Source organism: Pseudorca crassidens, chromosome 4 (assembly GCF_039906515.1).
Source record: "Pseudorca crassidens isolate mPseCra1 chromosome 4, mPseCra1.hap1, whole genome shotgun sequence".
In the NCBI taxonomy this organism is placed as follows: domain Eukaryota; kingdom Metazoa; phylum Chordata; class Mammalia; order Artiodactyla; family Delphinidae; genus Pseudorca; species Pseudorca crassidens.
The window spans coordinates 134106579-134132559 of record NC_090299.1 but is presented as its reverse complement, the minus strand read 5'-3'; the positions used below and the strand labels follow the sequence as shown (position 1 = coordinate 134132559).

General features: G+C 43.8%; 1 protein-coding gene across 4 annotated transcripts in view; it reads right to left on the bottom strand.

Moving 5' to 3' along the window:
- The window catches only part of MAML3 (mastermind like transcriptional coactivator 3), a 636110-nt gene that overhangs the window by 177804 nt on the left and 432325 nt on the right, over nucleotides 1–25981 (bottom strand). For all 4 annotated transcript variants that reach the window (XM_067736821.1, XM_067736819.1, XM_067736820.1 and 1 more), the window contains one exon: nucleotides 4095–5603. In XM_067736821.1, coding sequence (XP_067592922.1) covers nucleotides 4095–5603 — 1509 coding nt within the window. The remainder of the gene's footprint in view (nucleotides 1–4094; nucleotides 5604–25981) is intronic.

Here is a 25981-nt window from a genome sequence, read left to right as displayed (position 1 = left end):
TAACAAGAGCATAACTCAGAGAAGAGTTGAAAGCTTATAATGGTGGAAATTTTATTAATATTTTCATTGTCACTATTTTAGCTGATTTTCATATGAATTAAGAGAAGATTGTAAGGAACGACAGGCGATGTGGAGAGAGAAAGGAAAAGAGAGTGAAGTGTGGGGAGAAGGGGTTTGAACTATCTCCTAGAGCAAGGATTCACAACTCATATATGTAAATGAATAGAAAGTAATGATGTCACCTCCATCCTACTGGCAAATTGGATAACTAAGGATTTTTTGAAAAGAAATCAGTAGAATGTAAACATTTAAAATATAGGGTATTTTCCTTCCTTAAAAACATTTTTTTCCTAGTGGTAGAATTAAACATACATGTATGATGAAACATTAAAAAACTAAGTGAAGTATAAAGAGGATTGCTCAAAAAGATACATGTACCACAATGTTCACTGCAGCACTATTTACAACAGCCAGGACACGGAAGCTACCTAAATGCCCATCAACAGATGAATGGATAAATAATATGTGGCACATATATACAGTGGAATACTACTCAGCCATAAAAAGGAACGAAACTGGGTTATTTGTAATGAGGTGGATGGACCTAGAGTCTGTCATACAGAGTGAAGTGAGTCAGAAAGAGAAAAACAAATAGCGTATGCTAAAGCATATATATAGAATCTAAAAAACCGGCACTGATGAACCTAGTGGCAGGACAGGAATAAAGATGCAGACATAGAGAAGGGACTTGGGGACACAGAGCAGGGAAAGAGAAGCTGGGACGAAGTGAGAGAGTAGCACTGACAGATATACACCACCAAATGTAAAATAGGTAGCTAGTGGGAAGCAGCTGCATAGCACAGGGAGATCAGCTGGGCACTTTGCGACCACCCTGAGGGGTGGGATAGGGAGGGTGGGAGGGAGGCTCAAGAGGGAGGGGATATGGGAATATACGTATACATATAGCTGATTCACTTTGTTGTACAGCAGAAACTAACACAACATTGTAAATTAATTATACTCCAATAAAGATGAAAAGAAAAACACAATAAATACTCAAATAAATGAAAGAAAAGTATAAAAAGGAAAACAATAATCACTCATAATTTTACCATTCTTAATACCATTAATACCATTAATACTTCTCTCTTAATACTTAATACCAGAAATACCATTCTTAATATTTTAGCTATTCAGTATTTTTCTATACCTATTAAAAAACATAATTTGGATTGTGACATACAAGCTGTTATTTGATCTGCTCTTTTCACTCATACTTTGTGCATTTCCATGTGATTAATCATTCATTAATAGCATGATTTTCATGTACATTATTCATTTTTCCAAAATGCTTATTTTGGTCCTAATTTTCACAATCATAAGTAAAACCATGAGCATAACCTTTGTACATAAATCTTTGTTCAATTCTCTAATTATAAGGAATAATATGTAAATTCTGAGAAGTGGAACTATCAGATAAAACATATTCAAAATTTTGAAATAAGTTGTTTTTTTTTTTCTCTCTATTTTTGGCTCCCTCTTTCTCAAAACCTCCAGGAACAGAGTGAATTTCTATCTGTTCCCGAGAGAAATGGCTTTTGCTGCAAATGTCCCAAATAAGTAAACATCTGTATAAGAAAATTATCTTGAAATAAATGTTCTAGTGTTATTGGCTTCAGTGCTCAAGTTACTCATTAAAACTAAGTGTTCATCATGGTCCTTGTGGCCAAGAAAGAGTAAAGTGAATTTTCACTAGCAACAGCAGAAAACAAATTTGAACTATACCTATGTATAATTATACTTTATATCTTGCCTGTAATTCACGCTTGTATTTGTGCAATGTACTCCCGTAGAGTGTAATTAACTATTCCAAGAGCTGTGTCAATACTTCTCCACAATCAGATAAAAGCATGAAATAAATGGTATGTTTGCAAAAAGATAGTCACATGTTTATATATGTATGTCAAAGCCTGTTTCAAACAGTGGTGAGTTAATATTTCATTAAAAAGCATGCTTTGCTTGATGGTCCTTTATGAGGTTAAGAAATGATTATTCTAATAAGGAAGATTCTGTCCATACTGAAAGCACCTCGTGAGATGGAAGGAGGAAAGGAGGAGCTCACAGGTTTAATCTAGAAAACCATCACTTTTGTTTCTTCATCACTTGACTGAGCCCTTTCTCAACATGACCTCTGCAGCTCAAGGCTTTGGTTACTCATAGCCAGGCAAGCATAAGGACCTGAAACAAGCACCTTCAAAATTCATGTTCCAGCAAAGACAGGAGCTTCGTCCCAAGCTGGCAAATTTCAAAAGACATTTAAGTGAGGGTGGGGAGTGAGGCTGGCTTACGTTGCACCCACATGTCTGCAGAGTTGGAACCACTGGTCTGGTTTGGAGGAAGGACTCTACCGTAGCTGGTGTGAAAAACAGCAGATGTAGAAGCACGAGATGCCTTAAGATTAAGAGCAGACCATTCTGACAGCCTGCCATCTCATAAACCTCTGGGCTACAACAAACATCCTTGTGTATTGCCTATATTCTTGCCTGCTTCAGAACTTAATATTGAAATGTGTAAAATGCTGCCTTTTTCCAATGGTATATAGGGTTTCAATGAAGCCAAGATAAGACATACAAGTTCCCATTTCCATGATGTTTTTCTACCAGCGACTGATTGCCGTTGATGTCAACCAAGCTATAGTTTTATTTCTCCAGGCAGAATTTCTCTAGAGCTGGTCAGCATGTGCAGACAAGAAACCACTATGAGGTTCTGGGGTTGGAAGGGCTGTGAAGGACAAGCATCAAGCCACAGAGCTCAGGCCTGTCTCTGCAGGCCAGCACCGCCTCCAGCCCTGCAGCCTCCCTCAGGCTTGGGGAGGTGGGGTGGGGGGCTGGGGGAGGGCGCACACAGGGAGACGCAGATGCAAACAGTGCCTGGTGATGCAAGATCTGCCTGCCTTTCTTCCCAGCGCTCCCAGTGCATCCCCCTGTGGGTGCATATCCAAGCACTAGTCTGGACCCGTTTGCACAAGGGCCCCTAAAGCAAAGACTTTCCTGCGAAGTCTCCAACTGCAATGCAAATGTGGGCGTCCAGGGAGGACTGAGGCGCAGAATTGTGCCTACACAACTGACAGCAGTTGGCAATAAAACGATGGCTCATGAATTCACCCATGTCGGGGTAAGATCAGTAGAACCGCGGATCTCCCTTCGCGCCCTGCCAGGTAGATGACGTGCTAAATTAAAGGAGGGTTGGCTGCTTGCTACACTGGTTAGGGTGAGGAGAGCCGATGCTTGTCAATGGGAGTCCACTCCCCAATGGTTGCCACTCATTTTTACCATGGATCCCTGAGAGCTCTACACCCCGATACCAGGATGTCATGAAGAAAGTGGGAAAGAGGAGACCTAATAGAGCACTAAGAGACGGTCATCATCAAATTCTCCCGAATCAGAGCTGAACGAATTGGAGAGGTTTTACTAAACTCTCAAGTCACGAGGTTGAAACAGCTTCTAATGGTGCTAGTACATCAACAAATGTTAAAACGTTACACGGTCCTACAAAAATCTATCCTCCACTTCCCTTTGCAAACACAGAAAACTCTCCCACCTTTGAACGTCAAGAATCCAAATTTCCATGATTCATAATTCAGTGAGACAGGCCAAGGTCATTCAGAACCTTCTCAGACGGTTGTAGAGATCCCTAAACGCTCTGGCCTTCCCGCCATCCCCAGTCCTGGACCGCATGACCCAGGAGAGAAGCTACAGGAGGAGAACCACGTTCTGTCATGGGACCTCGACAGCCTGCTTCCTTCCTAGTGAGCACGTTATGTCATTTTCGCTTTCTTATCTGCTCTCCAGAATAAAAGAAGTTCTATTCCCAGGCATTCAAATACAGGCAAGCATCCTGTGCCGCCTTTCCCCATCTCTTAGGAAAAAGAGGAAAAAACCGCTCAAACAAACGTGCTAACTACATGAGGCGATGTAGGAAGGATTTCCACAGGCGATTAACCCCCTACCACTGAAGCACGGGGAGCATCGCACGTTGACGGTCTGCAACGCACGCCGAGAGCACCCCCAAGCGCGTCCCACTTTCACACTTACCTGACCGTGGGATGGAAGCGCCGGGTAAGCCATGGGCTGATTCATCACTCCCTTCTGCTTGATGAGAAGCATGCGTTTCTGGTCCTCACTCAGGTGTGCCCTGGGGGCCTGGAGCTGCGGCTGCGGCTGCGGGGGCTGCTGCTGGATGTAGGGCATCAGGGGGTTTTTGCCGGGGTTGGCCATCGGGGGCGTCATCCTCTGACTCAAATCTGCATTAAAATGGGTCAGAGGCTTAGTGTTGCCGTAAGTAAGAATACTGTGCTGTTTGTTTGAGGAGTTTGTACCCAGGTTATTTGGCTGTTGATTGATCATATTCATGTGATTCTGAGGGAGGTAGTTATTCATGGTCGTCTTCTGCAGGTTGTTGGCCATCGGAGGCACTATAGGATTTTGGTTGTTAAAGGCTTGGGGGTACATCATTGGGCTATTTGGTTTTTCCGCAGTGAAAGCTGCCCCGTAGGGACTGGATGGAGGCCCTAAAGGAGACCAACTTGCAGTCTGATTTGCGTGTTGCTGCTGCTTCTGCTGCATGAGTTTAGCCCTTTGCTGTTGCTGGGCCGCCATCTGCTTGAGCTGCTCAGCCGGAGACAGCTCAGAGCCGGGCACAGCCCCAGGCCCCGACCCTGAACCAGCCACTGGCACGGCGGCCGCATTAAGGAGATAACCATTCCCAGGCCGAGGGGGAGCCTGGCCTGGAGTGTGGGCTTGGTTTGGAGTTTGAGGGGACTGGACAGCACAGTTTGCTGGGGAGCCGGCAGGGTTGGGGGCCGCGGGAGTGCTGGCCACGGAAGGTAAACTGGTGGCCGTGGAGACAGTAGAAAAGGGAGGGCCAGAAGAAGAAGGCCGGGCCTGGGGAGAGCCCATGGAGACGTGTGCAAAAGGAGAGTGAGATGATGGGTCACTCTTCGCGCTGGAGCTCTCCTGGGAGACGGGGGTCTCCGTGGCCGGCTGCGAGAACTCTGGTTCCTTCTTCTCTTCAAAGTCTTCATTGAACAGGTCCTGTATGTCATCTTCAGGAACTGTGTTGGCCAGTTCATCTATTAATTCTTGCCACTCCTGATCATTCAGGTTAATGTCTGAGAACAGCTTGTTCTGATTCGAAAGAGACGTTTCTGATGTGTCTATGCAAGTAGGGTCATCTAGAGGTTCTTGTTTGAGGTCCTTGCTCTGCAAGATGGTGAAGCTGTCCTCCAGGTCACTGCAACCATTCACAGGAATTTTAAGTTCTGGGAGTCTCCCATTCTTACTCAGATCTTCCAGAAGCCCAGGAGTGTGAGTCCCACTGTTCTGCAAGGGCAAAGAAGGCTTCAGGTCAAGTTGGTGAAGAGGAGAAGCCGAAGACAGTGGCATGTTGTTGGGCAAATTGTTGATGGCTTCCATCCCTGTAGGAATGTCCTTTCGTATTCGCTTGCTAGTTGGAGAAAAACTCCCGTCACAAGCACCATTCTGCTGGTCTCCATTAAGGGGTGATCGGGCTCCTTCCAACTTCCTTTTCACAGTCTCTTGGAGCTGGAAAAGAAACAGGAAAGAGAATGACTAAATCTCCAAGTCATGGTTTACTTACTCATTAAGCATGGTGGTATGCATTGCGACGAACTCATTTTTAAATGGTTTAGAACACATCAGAAAGATGTTATACTTCTAATTTCAAAATTGGCCAGGCTTCAATTCAAATTCTACGGGAAAAGGTTTTGCCCAAAAGCAGCACTCACACGGCTAAGAGATAGAAAGCAAACTAAAGACTGGAGGGTGGAACAAAAGGAAAGAAAGAGTTAAGGCAATAAGTCTCCTATTGGGAAGCATCGTCATATTATTATTTTTCAAATGAATGCTACGTGTGAGACTTGGACCAAAATGTGTCATGCTCTAGAAAGGTGCTAAAACCTATCTTAAGTTCTTGTCGCATCTGACTTGAGAACGTTAAGGAATTAAATCAACAATACTTTAAAGAACACTGAAAATCCTCTAAGATTACGGAATTTAACACATTTACTGAATAACACAGAAATGAAGATTAATGGTTAACATAACCAGAAACTTCGTTTTGGTTCTTATTTTACTTGACCTCCCAGCACTTTGTGACACAGTAGCCTGCTCTGTTCTAAAAGTGTGCTTCCATGGGTTTCCACGATACCACACTTTTCTGGATTTCCTTCGTTCTTTCCATCTGTGCTTTCTCAGTCTCTTATGTATTCTTCTTTCGTTCTCCTAAGTGCTGGGATTCTTCATTGTTTGGTCTTAAGCTTCCTTCTGCTTCCAAGGCACAGTACATGTTGTTTTCTTTTCTTGGAACATACTTCTCCCCTTCCCCTGGTAACAGCCACTCATCTTCCAGGTTGTAGCTTAGACTTCACTTCCTCTAGGAAATCTTCTCTCACATCCCTTCACCCCAACTACAATAGGTACCTCCTTTGACCCACCTGCACTGGGTTGGAAATCCTGGAATACGTTTTTCCAAGCAACCTCTACTTCCCCATCATAGCTTCTACCATACTTTGGGGCAATTGCTTAAGTGTCTGTTTAGTGAGCTCCAAGAAGGACTACGGCTGACTTGCTTACTGTGTATCTGTGGGGCTGCAGGTAGTGTTCAGTTCAAGTTCATAGCAGTGGTTAATAGTGGCAAAAATGAATGATTCTATTGTTTAATTCACAGGGGCTGAAGGAGGTGAGCTTGGATCAGAGCAGGAGGCAACTCCATTGACATTAAAGAATGCTTGACTTTGAGCTTCTACATTCCTGGTAATGGAATCTCTCACCCCGGAGAGTGCTGTGTCCATTTAACTGGACTCCTTTGAAAAGCCCGGGGGAAACGCTTGGTGGATGACGACAAAGGGAAGGCAAACTGGGTTAGACAGAGGTTTCAGTAACTTTGCAGAGCTGAAGGTACAAGGCAGAGTGACCTGGGGAAGGAGGGAAGAGGCAGAAGAGCCCCCCTTGGGCACTCTCCTATCCTTGCCAGAGGGGTTGCGTATCACAGGAGCAAGGGGGGAGAGGGGCAGGCTCCCCTCTGGCGCTGCACTCACACATGGAACTGGGAAGGCTCCCCAGGCGCCACCTGTAGAATAAAACCCTTCCGGAGACAATCTGGGGGATTCTAAGAAGTGCTACTGTAAAATGGAATAGAGAATTCCATTTTAAAAGGAAACAAAAGAGGTTCTTAAGTAAAAATACAGTGGAACCCTTGCTCCTAAACTTGCTATTTTTAATCACCAAACATTCTGTAGTTGCTTGGTAGGTGTTCCTGAATTTCCGAAAACAAGGCCCCAACTGGGACACACTGGGATTTGACTTCAAACAAGATCTGGCTCAATCCATCATCTTAGGTAGAACCTGCTAGAAAATTACGTTATTATTATTATTATTTTTGAAAATTACGTTATTTATTGAACAAACCAGGAAACCGTGGTTCTGATCGTAGATATGGCAGATACTTGAATGTAGCTCCAACACACAGTGGCAAGTTCAGATATGACAGCTTCAGGGTCTAAAGGAAGTAAAGCTCGGGGCCCTCGGCACCTCCTGCAGGGATATTAACCTTAAAAAAACAGGCACTTGTCTTAAAAATGAACCTGACTTTATTTTTAAAACTACAGGTCCACGATTCTGTTCTAGGCCATGAAATGGACGGGGCAGGATGGAGAAATAAAGGCAAATGCTCTGTTTGTTCCGCTGGAAAACAGTGGTGGCCGAGACCATGGAGACAGACAGGTCTGGCTGGGAACACCAAGCCTCACCTCTTATCAGCAGAGCAGGCCTAGGTGGGTGAGTCACAATAGGGCAGTAGCACAGGGAGATCAGCTCGGTGCTCTGTGACCACCTAGAGGGGTGGGATAGGGAGGGTGGGAGGGAGACGCAAGAGGGAGGGGATATGGGGATATATGTATATGTATAGCTGATTCACTTTGTTATACAGCAGAAACTAACACACCATCGTAAAGCAATTATACTCCAATAAAGATGTTAAAAAAAAAAAAGGAATAGTAACACAGAACGGTAATAGTAACAGTAACACAGAAACAGCCCTACTGGCCCTGGAGTTAGAAAGCCTGGCTTCAAACCCAAGAACCCCTGCCTAAGAGTTAATACATATAAGTATTGTCTGGTACTTCATAAATGTTAGCTACGATACCCTCCATTAGAAAGTGAGTTACATGAAGGTAGGGATTTTTCTGCGTTACTCCACTACTGGGCCCCTAGTAGCTCAAAGTAGATAATAAATACATGTTGAATGAATGAATCCTGGAAAACTTATTTAAACTCTCCTAAGCTTTGGATGCCTTATCTGTAAAAGGGTTAATAATATCTAGCTCCTATAGTTACTGTGAGGATGAACTTAAATGAAGTAATATGGAAAGCACTTAGCTTCATGTCTGGTATCGTGTAAGCACCCACTAAGCCTCAGCTATTACTATTTTAAAAACACAATTAAAATTTTTTAAAATGCAGTGATATCAATAGTCACAACTGTAGCTGAGATAGATTAGTTTCTGGATCTCTAAAAACAAATAGGTAAAATGATAATACTTCTGTTCCCTAGCCTGCAAAAGCCTAACGTTTTCCAAGCACCTTGTATAGCTTTTTAAATATGAACAACAAAAGATCAAATTTGCAATTCAAGCCTGAGTCCAAGTGCTAATGTATTTGTGTCCTAGATTGTGGAACAGCACTGGATGGTTGAGGTTCAAATCAAATACATTTCCAGGATGCAACCTGAAGGGAGCTACTGAGTATTTCCTTTTCCTTCAGGGCCTAGAGTTCTCCATTGCTGGCCCCTTTAACCCAAATCTTGACATATATTTCCTGTACCAGCGTTGGAAATATAAGAAAGACATCATGGAAGATACACTGAAACCATGTTATAGTTTTTAGTTGTATCCAAAATAGCAGAGCCATCTAAGCATCCCTCCTGTGTCTCATCATCCTTTGCTAGTCTAACTCTCTCCTGATTCTCTCTTGGGAGATAGACGGAGAGTGGGCAGGAGGAGATAGGACCTGCGGGCTGAGGAACTTGCAAGCACTGTGCTCAGTGAGCATGAGAACGGGGCAATGTCCTGGGGACGCCCCATCCCCGCAAGGATTCAGGTCAGGGTCTCATTCCGAAGAGCCTTATCTCAGGAAGTCCCTGGCCCTTCTGCCTCCCAAAGCTGGAAGCCTCCTTAGTACAATCTGTGCTCTTGTGGAAGGATCACAGGAACTCTTGACCGACTTCAGCTTCCTTGTGCCGGTATTCTTGTATTATTACATACACATGTTTTCTCCCATTAAGGGAGGCTGTGGTGCCAGGAGCTGAAGTTGCTGTTCATCCCCTGCCTAGTACAATGGGGGCCGCTCTCATGTGTCAGTTACTCTAAGGGAAACCATTCCTCCTCCACAGTGGCTCCACCACGAGTCTCTTGCCTATAGTGTGGCTTGATGGCTTGTGTTTCTGTCAAACTGTGTGTGTGTGTGTGTGTGTGTGTGAGAGAGAGAGAGAGAGAGAGAGACAGAGAGAGACAGAGAGAGAGAGACAGAGAGAGAGACTTAGAGGCAGGGAGATACAGAATGGGTTTGGGAGTGGTGATATGACACCCAGACCAGTAGTAATAAGAACAGCTGTGCCTTTGGGGTTCTAAAGCACTTTTACATAGGATCGTATATTATCCTCATAGCAGATCTTTGGGGCAGGTCATGTGCTGGTCTGATGGTTCAACAGAGAAAAGGACAGTGTTTCGGAGGAGGTGGAATGGGGAGGGTGGATGACACCCAGAACGAGGAGGCACATGGCTAAGATAGCTAGGCCTCTGCGGACATTCCCAGCAGATTCTAACGGGTCCCCTGGGCCAGTGTGTCCATGATGAAGATATTCTTTCTTCCTTTAGACTCTTAGCAGTGCTAGTAAGTTAAAAACAACAACAACAACAACAAAACTCTCATTGACTTGTCCCAGACTTTGAATGAAATTGGGGAGAATCACGGAGCTTGGGAAGAAAAATGATGGTCCTACTATTAAAATAACAAAGATTTTAGGATAGACGATATTGGGGCTAACAGATTCCTGTCTCTTACTCCTAATGATTCTAAAAGGTGGGTAGGATTTATTAGAACCACTTACAGAGGATAAATTTTAGGTACAGTGAGATTAAGCACTGTGTCCCAGATTACAGAGCTGCGGGTTGGGGGGAAGGGCGGGCGCTCAACCCGGATTCAAATTCAGACTCAGGTGTGACTGCATGGCCCACACTCCTGATTCATGCGGGCGGTGAAGCACAGTCATGCCTTCATCAATGGCCCTGGGTTCCCATGCTAATCGTGATAAAGTTCTTTCAGACTGTTTTCAGGACTCATCCTTACTTGATTCCACCCTCTCCCCACCATCCCAAACCAGTTACACTTTGAGGACTATCTGTTCTTATCCTTAACGATTTTTATTCTCATTTTCCACCCCCGACACCCCTACCTTGGTTCAGATCATCAACACTGCTCTCATGATTTCTGTAGCAGCTCTTGACTAGCCTCTCTGCTCCAGTCTTGCCTCTTCTCTAACCGATTCTCTGTGTTGTGGCTGTGATTTTCTTTATAAAATGTGGACCCAGGGCTTCCCCGGTGGTGAAGTGGTCGAGAGTCCGCCTGCCGATGCAGGGGACACTGGTTCGTGACCCGGTCCGGGAAGATCCCACATGCCGCGGAGCGGCTGGGCCCGTGAGCCATGGCCGCTGAGCCTGCACGTCCGGAACCTGTGCTCCGCAACGGGAGAGGCCCCAACAGTGAGAGGCCCGCGTACCGCAAAAAAAAAAAAAATGTGGACCCATTCTTCACTTGCAGCTCCTCTGGAGCTGTCTGCTGTCGTCAGCATCATCTAAGGCTCACACACCAACCCTCCACAACTTAATCCTCACTCCCTGCTTGGCTCTCCAGTCTCAGCTGTCACCTCCAACCTTCTTCCCCTCCACTGGCCCTCCAACACCAAGCAACTCTAAACCTTCAGTTACACTTAATGATTTGCCATAGTCGGGATGCATGGCATTTGTTCTCTGTCTCTCCGAGTCTTTGTATATGTTATACTCTCACCCAACTTCTTCACCCGACCAATTCTATTCGTCCATCACCATTCAGTTTAGACATTACGTTCTATACAGTCTCTCTTGACAGTCCCTCCCCACACCTTCAAATCTTGGAGACCCTCTATGTGCTCCCAAGGCATCCTCGTACACATCATACCATAACGGCTTGCCTTTTCCTTCATAAGATTGTACGAATGAATGAAAACTAAAAAGATTTCTCAAACAACCACACTCAGTTTGTGTAACAAGATCCCTAAAGCAGGCATTTGAAAATGTTGGCCTGTATGGTGTTTAATGACAACTGAATAAATGTACAATTTATTTTGGTTATTTTAAAATGCTGGAGATGGCTCATAGACTGTCCCTTCCATAAGATTTTTGAGGACTCTAAGGGTCCAGGAAACCTATGCTGAGACCAACTCAAGAGCACATGAAGAGCATCGTGGAAAGGAAAAGTGAACCTGAAACCCAGAGACTTTATATAACATTACCAAGGTCAAGTGTTTTGACATGGATGTGAACTCAAAATGCTGGATGTTTTCATAGTTGAATTGTAAATTTCCTTACAAAGGTTTCAAGTGGTTTTCACCTGCCAAAGCACCCCCTCCAACCAAAAGTGTGAGTGAACTTCCTTCACCAAATATTAGAGACTCAAGTATTTCCCAAGAATTAAAGATCCATTGGAATCTCAGCCTGCAGATGCTATAACTAATTTAGAGGCTCCAAGAGAACATTCTGGTCATTCTGATCTGCTCTGGTCAAACCAGAAGATGATTTGGTTTAATGATATCAATTTTCATATGGTTATTTTCTTCTCATTCGACCAGCAGATAATAAGCATATGAAGACACAGATAATTTTTTCTTAACATCTTTATTGGAGTATAATTGCTTTACAATGGTGTGTTAGTTTCTGCTTTACAACAAAATGAATCAGTTGTATATATACATATCTTCCCATATCTCCTCCCTCCCACCCTCCCTATCCCACCCCTCCAGGCGGTCACAAAGCACCAAGCTGATCTCCCTGTGCTATGCGGCTGCTTCCCACTAGCTATCTACCTTACGTTTGGTAGTGTATATATGTCCATGCCTCTCTCTCGCTTTGTCACACCTTACCCTTCCCCCTCCCCATATCTTCAAGTCCATTCTCTAGAAGGTTTGTGTCTTTATTCCTGTCTTACCCCTAGGTTCTTCATGACATTTTTTTTCTTAAATTCCATATATATGTGTTAGCATACGGTATTTGTCTCTCTCTTTCTGACTTACTTCACTCGGTATGACAGACTCTAGGTCCATCCACCTCACTACAAATAACTCAGTTTTGTTTCTTTTATGGCTGAGTAATATTCCATTGTATATATGTGCCACATCTTCTTTATCCATTCATCCGATGATGGACACTTAGGTTGTTTCCATCTCCGGGCTATTGTAAATAGAGCTGCAATGAACATTTTGGTAAATGACTCTTTTTGAATTATGGTTTTCTCAGGGTACATGCCCAGTAGTGGGATTGCTGGGTCATATGGTAGTTCTATTTGTAGTTTTTTAAGGAACCTCCATACTGTTCTCCACAGTGGCTGTATCAATTTACATTCCTACAAACAGTGCAAGAGGGTTCCCTTTTCTCCACACCCTCTCCAGCATTTATTGTTTGTAGATTTTTTGATGATGGCCATTCTGACTGGTGTGAGATGATATCTCATTGTAGTTTTGATTTGCATTTCTCTAATGATTAGTGATGTTGAGCATTCTTTCATGTGTTTGTTGGCAGTCTGTATATCTTCTTCCGAGAAATGTCTATTTAGGTCTTCTGCTCATTTCTGGATTGGGTTGTTTGTTTTTTTGTTATTAAGCTGCATGAGCTGCTTATAAATTTTGGAGATTAATCCTTTGTCAGTTGCTTCATTTGCAAATATTTTCTCCCATTCTGAGGGTTGTCTTTTGGCCTTGTTTATGGTTTCCTTTGCTGTGCAAAAGCTTTGAAGTTTCATTAGGTCCCATTTGTTTATTTTTGTTTTTATTTCCATTTCTCTAGGAGGTGGGTCAAAAAGGATCTTGCTGTGATTTATGTTATAGAGTGTCCTGTCTATATTTTCCTCTAAGAGTTTGAGAGTTTCTGGCCTTACATTTAGGTTTTTAATCCATTTTGAGCTTATTTTTGTGTATGGTGTTAGGGAGTGATCTAATCTCATACTTTTACATGTACCTGTCCAGTTTTCCCAGCACCACTTATTGAAGAGGCTGTCCTTTCTCCACTGTACATTCCTGCCTCCTTTATCAAAGATAAGGTGACCATATGTGCGTGGGTTTATCTCTGGGCTTTCTATCCTGTTCCATTGATCTATCTTTCTCTTTTTGTGCCAGTACCATACTGTCTTGATTACTGTAGCTTTGTCTGAAGTCAGGAAGCCTGATTGCTCCAGCTTCGTTTTTTGTTCTCAAGATTGCTTTGGCTATTCGGGGTCTTTTGTGTTTCCATACAAATTGTGAAATTTTTTGTTCTACTTCTGTGAAAAATACCAGTGGTAGTTTGATAGGGATTGCATTGAATCTGTAGATTGCTTTGGGTAGTAGAGTCATTTTCACAATGTTGATTCTTCCAATCCAAGAACATGGTATATCTCTCTATCTATTTGTATCATCTTTAATTTCTTTCATCAGTGTCTTATAATTTTCTGCATACAGGTCTTTTGTCTCCTTAGGTAGGTTTATTCCTAGATATTTTATTCTTTTTGTTGCAATGGTAAATGGGAGTGTTTTCTTGATTTCATTTTCAGATTTTTCATCATTAGTGTATAGGAATGCCAGAGATTTCTGTGCATTAATTTTGTATCCTGCTACTTTACCAAATTCATTGATTAGCTCTAGTAGTTTTCTGGTAGCATCTTTAGGATTCTCTATGTATAGTATCATGTCATCTGCAAACAGTGACAGCTTTACTTCTTCTTTTCCGATTTGGATTCCTTTTACTTCCTTTTCTTCTCTGATTGCTGTGGCTAAAACTTCCAAAATTATGTTGAATAAGAGTGGTGAGAGTGGGCAACCTTGCCTTGTTCCTGATCTTAGTGGAAATGCTTTCAGTTTTTCACCATTGAGGACGATGGTGGCTGTGGGTTTGTCATATATGGCCTTGACTATGTTGAGGAAAGTTCCCTCTATGCCTACTTTCTGGAGGGTTTTTATCATAAATGGGTGTTGAATTTTGTTGAAAGCTTTCTCTGCATCTATTGAGATGATCATATGGTTTTTCTCCTTCAATTTGTTAATATGGTGTATCACGTTGATTGATTTGCATATATTGAAGAATCCTTGCATTCCTGGAATAAACCCCACTTGATCATGGTGTATGATCCGTTTAATGTGCTGTTGGATTCTGTTTGCTAGTATTTTGTTGAGGATTTTTGCATCTATGTTCATCAGTGATATTGGCCTGTAGTTTTCTTTCTTTGTGACATCCTTGTCTGGTTTTGGTATCAGGGTGATGGTGGCCTCAAAGAATCAGTTTGGGAGTGTTCCTCCCTCTGCTATATTTTGGAAGAGTTTGAGAAGGATAGGTGTTAGCTCTTCTCTAAATGTTTGATAGAATTCGCCTGTGAAGCCATCTGGTCCTGGGCTTTTCTTTGTTGGAAGATTTTTAATCACAGTTTCAATTTCAGTGCTTGTGATTGGTCTGTTCATATTTTCTGTTTCTTCCTCATTCAGTCTTGGCAGGTTGTGCATTTCTAAGAATTTGTCCATTTCTTCCAGGTTGTCCATTTTAGTGGCATAGAGTTGCTTGTAGTAATCTCTCATGATCTTTTGTATTTCTGCAGTGTCAGTTGTTACTTCTCCTTTTTCATTTCTAATTCTATTGAATTGAGTCTTCTCCCTTTTTTTCTTGATGAGTCTGGCTAATGGTTTATCAATTTTGTTTATCTTCTCAAAGAATCAGCTTTTAGTTTTATTGATCTTTGCTATCATTTCCTTCATTTCTTTTTCATTTATTTCTGATCTGATCTTTACGATTTCTTTCCTTCTGCTAACTTTGGGTTCTTTTTGTTCTTCTTTCTCTAATTGCTTTAGGTGCAAGGTTAGGTTGTTTATTCGAGATGTTTCCTGTTTCTTAAGGTAGGACTGTATTGCTATAAACTTCCTCTTAGAACTGCTTTTGCTGCATCCCATAGATTTTGGGTCGTCGTGTCTCCATTGTCATTTGTTTCTAGGTATTTTTTGATTTCCTCTTTGATTTTTTTCAGTGATCACTTCGTTATTAAGTAGTGTATTGTTTAGCCTCCATGTGTTTGTATTTTTTACAGATCTTTTCCTGTAATTGATATCTAGTCTCATAGCGCTGTGGTCGGAAAAGATATTTGATACAATTTCAATTTTCTTAAATTTACTGAGGCTTGATTTGTGACCCAAGATGTGATCTATCCTGGAGAATGTTCCATGAGCACTTGAGAAGCACTTGTATTCTGTTGTTTTTGGATGGGATGTCCTATAAATATCAATTAAGTCCATCTTGTTTAATGTATCATTTAAAGCTTGTGTTTCCTTATTTATTTTCATTTTGGATCATCTGTCCATTGGTGAAAGTGGGGTGTTAAAGTCCCCTACTATGAATGTGTTACGGTTGATTTCCCCTTGTATGGCTGTTAGTATTTGCCTTATGTACTGAGGTGCTCCTATGTTGTATCCATTTTTGTTTGTATCCATTCAGCCAATCTGTGTCTTTTGGTGGGAGCATTTAGTCCATTTACATTTAAGGTAATTATCGATATGTATGTTCCTATTCCCATTTTCTTAATTGCTTTGGGTTCGTTATTGTAGGTCTTTTCCTTCTCTTGTGTTTCTTGCCTAGAGAAGTTCCTTTAGCAGTTGTTGTAGAGCTGGTTTGGTGGTGCTGAACTCTCTCAGCTTTTGCTTGTCTGGAAAGGTTTTAATTTCTCCATCAAATCTGAATGAGATCCTTGCTGGGTAGAGTAATCTTGGTTGTAGGATTTTCTCCTTCATCACTTTAAATATGTCCTGCCACTCCCTTCTGGCTTGCAGAGTTTCTGCTGAAAGATCAGCTGTTAACCTTATGGGGGTTCCCTTGTGTGTTATTTGTTGTTTTTCCCTTGCTGCTTTTAATATGTTTTCTTTGTATTTAATTTTTGACAGTTTGATTAGTATGTGTCTTGGCGTGTTTCTACTTGGATTTATCCTGTATGGGACTCTCTGTGCTTCCTGGACTTGATTAACTATTTCCTTTCCCATATTAGGGAAGTTTTCAACTATAATCTCTTCAAATATTTTCTCAGTCCCTTTCTTTTTCTCTTCTTCTTCTGGAACCCCTATAATTTGAATGTTGGTACGTTTAATGTTGTCCCAAAGGTCTCTGAGACTGTCCTCAGTTCTTTTCATTCTTTTTTCTTTATTCTGCTCTGCAGTAGTTATTTCCACTATTTTATCTTCCAGGTCACTTATCCGTTCTTCTGCCTCACTTATTCTGCTATTGATCCCATCTAGAGTATTTTTAATTTCATTTATTGTGTTGTTCATCGTTGTTTGTTTCATCTTTAGTTCTTCTAGGTCCTTGTTAAATGTTTCTTGCATTTTGTCCATTCTATTTCCAAGATTTTGGATCATCTTTACTATCATTATTCTAAATTCTTTTTCAGGTAGACTGCCTATTTCTTCTTCATTTGTTAGGTCTGGTGGGTTTTTATCTTGCTCCTTCATCTGCTGTGTGTTTTTCTGTCTTCTCATTTTGCTTATCTTACTGTGTTTGGGGTCTCCTTTTTGCAGGCTGCAGGTTCGTAGTTCCCGTTGTTTTTGGTGTCTGTCCCCAGTGGCTAAGGTTGGTTCAGTGGGTTCTGTAGGCTTCCTGGTGGAGGGGACTAGTGCCTGTGTTCTGGTGGATGAGGCTAGATCTTGTCTTGCTGGTGGGCAGGTCCACGTCTGGTGGTGTGTTTTGGGGTGTCTGTGGACTTATGATTTTAGGCAGCCTCTCTGCTAACGGGTGGCGTTGTGTTCCTGTCTTGCTAGTCGTTTGGCGTAGGATGTCCAGCACTGTAGCCTGCTGGTCATTGAGTGAAGCTGGGTGCTGGTGTTGAGATGGAGATCTCTGGGAGATTTTCGCCGTTTGATATTATGTGGAGCTGGGAGGTCTCTTGTGGACCAGTGTCCTGAAGTTGGCTCTCCCTCCACAGAGGCACAGCACTGACTCCTGGCTGCAGCACCAAGAGCCTTTCATCCACACTCCTTAATCTGGGATGATTGGTTGTCTATTCATGTATTCCACAGATGCAGGGTACACCAAGTTGTTTGTGGAGCTTTAATCCGGTGCTTCTGAGGCTGCTGGGAGAGATTTCCCTTTCTCTTCTTTGTTCTCACAGCCCTCAGGGTTCAGGTTTGGATTTGGATCTGCCTCTGCGAGTAGGTCGCCGGAGGGCGTCTGTTCTTCGCTCAGACAGGACGGGGTTAAAGGAGCCGCTGATTTGGCGGCTCTGGCTCACTCAAGCCGGGGCGGGGTGGGGGCGCACGGAGTGCGGGGCGGGCCTGCGGCGGCCGAGGCCTCCATGACGTTGCACCGGCCTGAGGCGCGCCGTGCGTTCTCCCGGGGGAGTTGTCCCTGGATCCCGGGACCCTGGCAGTGGCGGGCTGCACAGGCTCCCCGGAAGGGGGGTGTGGATAGTGACCTGTACTCGCACACAGGCCCCTTGGTGGCGGCAGCAGCAGCCTTAGCGTCTCCTGTTATTCTCTGGGGTCAGCGCTGTTAGCCGCAGCTCGCGCCCGTCTCTGGAGTTCCTTTAAGCGGCGCTCTTAATCCCCTCTCCTCGCGCACCACGAAACAAAGAGGGAAGAAAATGTCTCTTGCCTCTTCGGCAGGTCCAGACTTTTCCCCGGACTCCCTCCCGGCTAGCCGTGGCGCACTAACCCCCTGCAGGCTGTGTTCACGCCGCCAACCCCAGTCCTCTCCCTGCGCTCAGACCGAAGGCCGAGCCTCAGCTCGCAGCCCCGCCCGCCCCGGCGGGTGAGCAGATAAGCCTCTCGGCCTGGTGAGTGTCGGTCGGCCCTGATCCTCTGTGCGGGAATCTCTTCCCGCTTTGCCCTCCGCACCCCTGTTGCTGTGCTCTCCTCCGCGGCTCCGAAGCTTCCCCCCTCCGCCACCCGCAGTCTCCGCCCGCGAAGGGGCTTCCTAGCGTGTTGAAACCTTTCCTCCTTCCCAGCTCCCTCCCACTAGAGCCGGTCCCGTCCCTATCCTTTTGTCTCTGTTTATTCTTTTTCCTTTTGCCCTACCCAGGTATGTGGGGGGTTTCTTGCCTTTTGGGAGGTCTGAGGTCTTCTGCCAGCGTTCAGTGGGTGCTCTGCAGGAGTTGCTCCACGTGTAGATGTATTTCTGGTGTATCTGTGGGGAGGAAGGCGATCTCCGCGTCCTACTCCTCCGCCATCTTCCCGGAAGCCCCTCCTCCACACAGATAAATTTGATTTGCTTATTTAATGCATTTGATGAGTGACCCAGAATACTCATGTGTTAGATATTTTAATTAGTAGAATATGAATAGTGTGCGAAACAGTTCCCGAAGTGTCTTCTAGATTTAAGTGTTCTTATAAAGGATCTTTGGAGGTTTATTTAGAGGTTCAATCTTCTAGACCAGTGATTATCCGACTTTAAAGTGACTTGAGAGGCTGTTAAAAATGCAGGTTTCTTGGTGCCACTTTCTCAGTTTGATTTAGTTGCCCAAGGTAGGGCCCAGATTGGGACACACGCTGGCAGCACAGGCATCTAAAGAAATATAATAAAACCCTCTGATTTCTCTAAGGTAGTTGGTCTAGCATCCCCAGTTTTTAGAAATTCTGATCTAGAAGAACAATTCTGTCGGAGTCCTGAAATTCTGAAGTTGTTTGTTTGATTAAAAAAATATACACACACACTAACCCAATGTCAATATCAAATGTTCCTGAGTTGATTGGTGATACTCTGGGACAGCTCATCAACAGGACTAAGAAACAAAGCTCTAGATTTCAAAGCGCAGAGGATCTTGAATACTGCAGGAGCTCGCTGGATTTCTACAAGACTTTGCATGAAAACGTTTATTTTTTACCTTTTCATTCCTCATGAACTGAGGGTGTGCTGTATGCCTGTGTGCCAGGTGCAAAGGAATGGATTCATTCCCCAAAACAGAGACCACATCAGAAAGTGAACACATGTCAGCTATATATTGACAAAAGTTGAGTATGTTTGTTTAAAGGGGATCTACATGAAGGGTAGCACAACACACACAAAAAAGAGATCTCTTATCACAAATCCTGAAATACACCTTGTCAGCCTTATATACTCCTAAGATCATTTTAGAGAGAAAACAAATTTATTACATAATAAAAGTCATATGAATTTAAATACACACACACACACACACACACACACACACACACACACACAATTTCCCTGAGAGCCAAGAGTTTAAAACCTCTGCTTGTGACCATCCCAGGATAGATACAGCTTCTCTGGACCTAGTCAGTAGGAAATGACGGGTCTCCGGAGCGGATGTCAGTTAAAAACCTCTGTTCTTGGGACTTCCCTGGTTGTCCAGTGGTTAGGACTCAGCGCTTTCACAGCCGTGTCCCCAGGTTCAATCCCTGGTCAGGGAACTAAGATACCACAAGCCTCGCGGCAGGGCCAAAACAAAATAAAACAAACAAACAAAAAACAACAACAACAAAACTCTCTTCTGAAATGCTCCAGGAAGAAAAGGATCATCGCAGAAGGGGCCTCGCCCTCCTGGAAAGCATCTGAACCCTCAACTACAGAGGCCCAAGGGAATGCTGGGGTACTGCTGAACCCCCAGCCCAAGGGGAACAGGACCTTGAGTTTATTTTTATAAATGACCATGATCGTTTTCCTTTTTGCTATGAGCCAGATTTAAAACTCTATTCCTAAGAAGTTTTAGGTATGTACACACAAGAGTGGTCATACCTCTTTTCAGTGTTTGGAACATGGATGCCCACCCAATTCCAGCTGCGAGCTGCCAAGATAAGAGACTCTTTAAAAGCATTTTAAATCTTTTGTGCGTGGCTGAATTTTTAGGGACGCTTTTATCCTTCAGTTATGCCTAAACTGAACCAACTTTATCCACAACGAGACATTGAGAATGGATCATAAAACAACAGCAGCAGTGGCAATCAAGGTCCTTGACACTGAGAAACACTTAAGTCCCAAGATCTCCTCAAATCTCCATATTTCCAAATACATGAATGTTCATAGAGGCTCTTGGCTTTCTCTCAGTTGAATGAATAAAGTATATGTTCATCACAAGTCACATGAATTCTGTGTACTCTTTATATCTGAACTAATGAGGTTTTTCACATGCTCCATACATGTAGTCCAAACTGGTGTTTCAATGAATTTATTAGCTACTCATTAAAACCGGAACTGTTATCCCTGCAAATGCCAAGGTTATATGACTTTCAAATCTCCGCACATAGTTATCAGTAGAAAGCTCTAAACTTCGAAGTTTTTACTAGAGACTTTGGTTCACTGCTTACTAAATATTTCAAGATTGGCATTTAATATTGTAATTGGCTGAGAACTTCTAAAGTACCAGACATCAAGCTAAATGCTTTACCTGTATTACCTTGGTTAATCCTCACAATACCCCTATGACGAATGAGGAATGGGCTCAGAGAGGATGGTCATTTGTCCCAGGACACACAGCAGAGGCTTACTTGGTTCCATCTACCTCTCACATCTGCGTTCTCACCTACTGTGCTGTTCTGCATCTGATGACACCTGTTCTGATCAAACACGAGCAAACCTTGCTTAGAAATTCTGGGAAAGTGTTTTAGACACCTGTGTCATGACGGCCCTTAGGAGGATGTGTTCATGTTTTTGAGTCAGAGCTGCCCGATTCACAGAAAAGTGTTGTGTCCCTCTACACAGAAGGATGTTGCTCTGTAAATTTAGCATGTGTTTGAGAAGTGATGATAGCTGAAAACTTCAGGAGGGAGCAGATGTGTGTATCCCGGTGGCAGCTCCCTTTATTCAGTAGCTTTCGGTAGGAAAAACTCCGCTGAGATCTGCAGTTGCCAGTCGCTATCAGAATACAACAATCTGACACTGAACTGCTCTGTCTTTTCAGATACATAAACACACGCACACGCACACACATTACACTACATTTATTTTTAAGGACAAGAAACAATTTCCTTAGGAATATCTCCTACTAGAAGTCACGCATACTTTATCTACTCAAACACGCCTGTATGCGTGACCTTGTATTACAATCTGAAATTCCTAATGGCATTTTATTTAGAGCTGTAAAGAAATGACAGCGAAGGAGGTCAGGGAAGAAGAAGGGAAAACCATAGGGAGGAAGAGGGCAAATGAAAAGATCAGATCTTATCTACACCCTTCACAGCTGGAGACTTACACCGACAGCTCAGACCAAAGAACAGGCATATTGGGACGAAGCATGAGGTTTCAATCTGTTTATTTTCTGGGAGGAGGGAGGCAGGAGGAGAAATACTTCAGGAAGGCCGAGTACTTTTCTCTCCCTTGGGTAGGAATCAAGAATATTTTTATTTCAGTGTTTACTCAACATGTCCCTTCTTTTTCAACGAGAAATTCTCCTTTTTGTTTTTAGCCCTTTCCAGGAGTGCCTCCATGGCACTGAAGTCCCACACCAGTTCAGGGGACGCAAATAGCCCACTGTGCCTGGTCCTAACACAGCTGTTGAATAAAATCCCAGCACTTGCTATCTCCCTTTGGAAACAAAAGTATCGAAATAAGATCTCCTAGTCTATAAAAAGCCTCTTGTTTCCCTCAAAGAGGCAGGCGCTGCGCTTCCTCGGGCAGTTGAAGCTTTCACAGAAAGCAAAGGTAAGAGCTACCCTCCTGGAAGAGAATTCTCCATCTCTCTCTCCCTTTCACACAGGCGCAAACACATGCAGGCGCGGACACATGCACGCACACACACACACACCATCTTAATGAGCAAACAGGACATTTTTCTTATTTCTGGATGGCATCTGACTCCCATACCTCCATTTCTTAGCAGGTTTTTACCCCAAAGCTGAAAGCTAAGGGACTTGCCTTCATTTGCCAGCAAAGGGATCGCCGTTATTTACATCTTTGGAGTAACTTTGTTCACAAATAGGAAACAAGGCTGGAGGAGAGGATTTTTGTCTCTAGGATGAATCCTCCGTGGGTGACGAGGCCCACGTGTAGAGAGGCGCTTTCTCACATTCAGGCAAACACGGGTATGATTTAACTGGCTCTGAGAATGTTCCAGTGGGCAGAGGCAGGCAGGGCACCAGGCACTCAACCCATAAACAGCTGGGCTCCTAAGACTGTCGGCCGAGCTTTCATCTGTGGGGAGAAGCTGCTCGGCTTCATCCCACCAGCTGAAATTCATCTTTCAAAAGAAATTAGACGGAGGTACTGTTGTTATAGCAACAGTCAAAGTCACTTACACAGCCTCTTCCCCACAGCCTCACTATGGCCAGTGATTTCAGTTACGCACAGGGAGTGACCGAGGCTGAGCCCGGGTGGACCCTTTCTTTGCCCTTTAAAGAGTGGAAGCCTAGATCTCCTATGTCCAATCTGAAGCTAGAAGACCAGATTCTTATGGTCCACAGAGTTCTCCCAGTCCTGAAAGTCGACGAGCAGAGAAGCTCAGAGAAAAACCTTTGCATCTGATGTTTTCATCTCTTGGGTAGGAACTGGACACGTGACCACTGAATTTCCTGGGGTTAACCACGTACTAGTGGTTTCAGAATGGGAATTTCCAGTGAGTTTGGTAATGTTGGCCATCACCACCACATTCTCAACTTTCGTCCTCCAGGAGTTTATTCTTGGGGGTGTGGAACTCCCAAAATAATAGCCTAGTCCAAGCCCCAGAAACAACAGTCAATTCCAAAATGCCCCTTTCTTGACAAAAATATACACCTATTACCCAACCTTTCTAGCAAATAACCTTCCCAGGCAGATGGCAACAGTCCACATTCACCCCAGAGGTACCCCAAGGTGGTAAAAATCTATGAAGCCAGTGCTCACGATGAACGTGAACTGTGTCCTCCCCAAATTTGTATGTTAAAGCTCTGACCCCCAACAGCTCAGAACATGAGGGCGTCTGGAGATAGGATCTTTAATGAGGTCCTATGGGGGGCCCTCATCCAGTCTGATGGGTGTCCTTATAAAAAGAGGAAATTAGGACACAGATACCCACAGAAAGAAGACCATATGAAGATACAGGGAGAAGACGGCCATGGACAAGCCAAAGAGAGAGTTCTCAGAAGAAACCAACCCTGCCGACACCTTGATCGTGGACTTCTATTCTCCGACCTGTAAAGAAATGCATTCCTGAAGTTTCAGCCACCTAGCCTGTGTGCTACTCTGTCATGGCAAGCCCAACTAATAATCTGATTTAGACATATCTCTGTCTTCTCAGCATCTTACACAGGTTAAGCACTCCATAACTATTTTAAAGGAAAATCTTGCACGGATGTGTTCACGCTGTGATTCAACTAACGGTACACCTACTGTGTGCCAAGTTCTAGATCAGGCACTAGGGTCTCGAGAGTGAACAAGATTCAGTCTCTGACCTCAGGAGCCTTCAGAGTGGAGGGGAAAGAAGCGGATGAACAAGGACAAGATAATTGGACATAGATGCCTGTGCTGTGGAAGCCCAAAAGAAGGGCGTGTTACTCAGTCCAGATGAGGTAAGGCTTCCTGGGGGGACTGGTATGTAAGCTGAGACTTGGAGGATTCAGAGTGAGGAGAAGAAAGCATGGCCTCTAAGTGAAATTCAAGTGGTAGCGTCTGGCTTGAGCCAGAGTGCAAGGGGGAGGCTGGAGAAAGGAGAGCTATACAGATCATGGAGGGCTTGTCTGCCATGTTAAGAAGTTTGGACTTTATCCAGATGCTCTGAGAGACACTGGAGGAAAAGGGGTCACTTGCAATGCTAACTTCTGATTTCATAGTGAGAGACACTGGTTGCGAAAGGTAAGGCATTTGAAGTGATCTGTATTAGTTTGCTAGGGCTGTCATAACAAAATACCACAGACTGGGAGGCTTAAACAACAGAAATGTTATTTTCTCACAGTTCTGGAGGTGGAGGTCCAAGATCAAGGAGTTGGCGAGTTGGGTTTCTCCTGAGGCCTCTCTCCTGGGCTTGCAGACAGCCACCTTCTCACTGTGTCCTCACATGGCCTTTCCTCCTGTGGGTGTGCATCCCTGATGTCCTTTTATGTGTCCAAATTTTCTCTTCTCAGAAGGACACCAGTCAGATTGGATGAAGGCCTACCCTAACAGCCTCATTTTAACTTCATCACCTCTTAAAAGGCCCTATCTCCAGATACAGTCCCATTCTGAGGGCTTCAACATATGAATTTTGGGAGAAGACACTATTTCAGCCCATAACATGATCCAACATCATTCCCTGCATGGCTGATTAAGCCAATGGCTAAAGTCATCCTTTTTTAAAAAAAAATTTACTTATTTTATTTATTTATTTTTGGCTGCGTTGGGTCTTTGTTGCTGCGCGCGAGCTTTCTCTAGTTGCGGCGAGCGGGGGCTACTATTTGTTGCAGTGCGTGGGCTTCTCACTGCGGTGGCTTCTCTTGTTGCAGAGCACAGGCTCTAGGTGCGCAGGCTACAGTAGTTGTGGCTCGCGGGCTCTAGAGCGCGGGCTCTAGAGCGCAGGCTCAGTAGTTGTGGCGCACGGGCTTAGTTGCTCCGCGGCATGTGGGATCTTCCCGGATCAGGGCTCGAACCTATGTCCCCTGCACTGGCAGGCGGATTCTTAACCACTGCGCCACCAGGGAAGTCCCTAAAGTCATCCTTAACTTATAAATCAATACAGCGCACACTTGGTCTTGAAGCAAGTAGCTCAACAAATGCTATTCGGTACAGAGCTTAACAGCCTATTTTTTAAAAAAGTGTTTGTCTCCCAATTTTAAACCCAAATTCAAAAGATGCTTCATATCTGCCCCTGAACTATTAGCGAAGAAGTGTAGTCAGAGATGACTGCAAGCAAAGCCTCAGAAGTAGCCCGTCATGATTTAGAAGGCTCTGAAAAATGACCAGCTGTTCCCTTAAGTTTAGTAAATGTTACTTTACACTGATAATTCATGTGACCTCAGAGAGACACAGAGGGAAAACCGAGGCACCGAGAGACTAGGGCTACAACCTAACCCAGAAAGCACAAGGAATGATAGAATTTCCTGCTCCAGCCCGATGCCCCGTGCAATAAATCACTTTGCCTGTAACGGATTCAGAGTTTGTCAACTTTCTGTTCAAATTGTGGGGCACTGTAAATGTACTGTAACCGTGTAGAGTCGCAAGTGTGTATTTCAGTGGTTTTATCTCTTACCTAGCCATCCACATATTATTTATGTGGTTTCCATCATAACGCTACAGTGAAGTTTGCATAATATTTTCTGTAACCACCTACTTTTGCATGGTTATGGCTCTCTAAAGTCCCCTGGGACAGATTTGTTTTCACCTCGGTCTCAGTTCTGAAGTAAATTTTTTTTGGTAACAACAAATGATGACTTTGGGGATATTTTGAAGTTATGTGACTGTAAAAAAAAAAGAAAGGAGGATTTTTTTACTTCAATGAATATTTTGTTACCTCTTGTCCAATCGAACAGCACAAATCAAAAAGAGCTGAACATAATAAAGGCATCAAGGAAGGCAGTGTAATAGATTTCACTGAAGACTGCCCACACTGCCAGATTTAACTAAATGAGGTTTGCATTCACATGCTTATCAGTATTTAAAAATACCCTGAGTGCACACAACCGAAAACGTCAGGAAGTTGAAAAGCAAAACTGTGCATGTGGTGTTTTCCAGCTCTCACTGAAGCACGGCAATTAAACA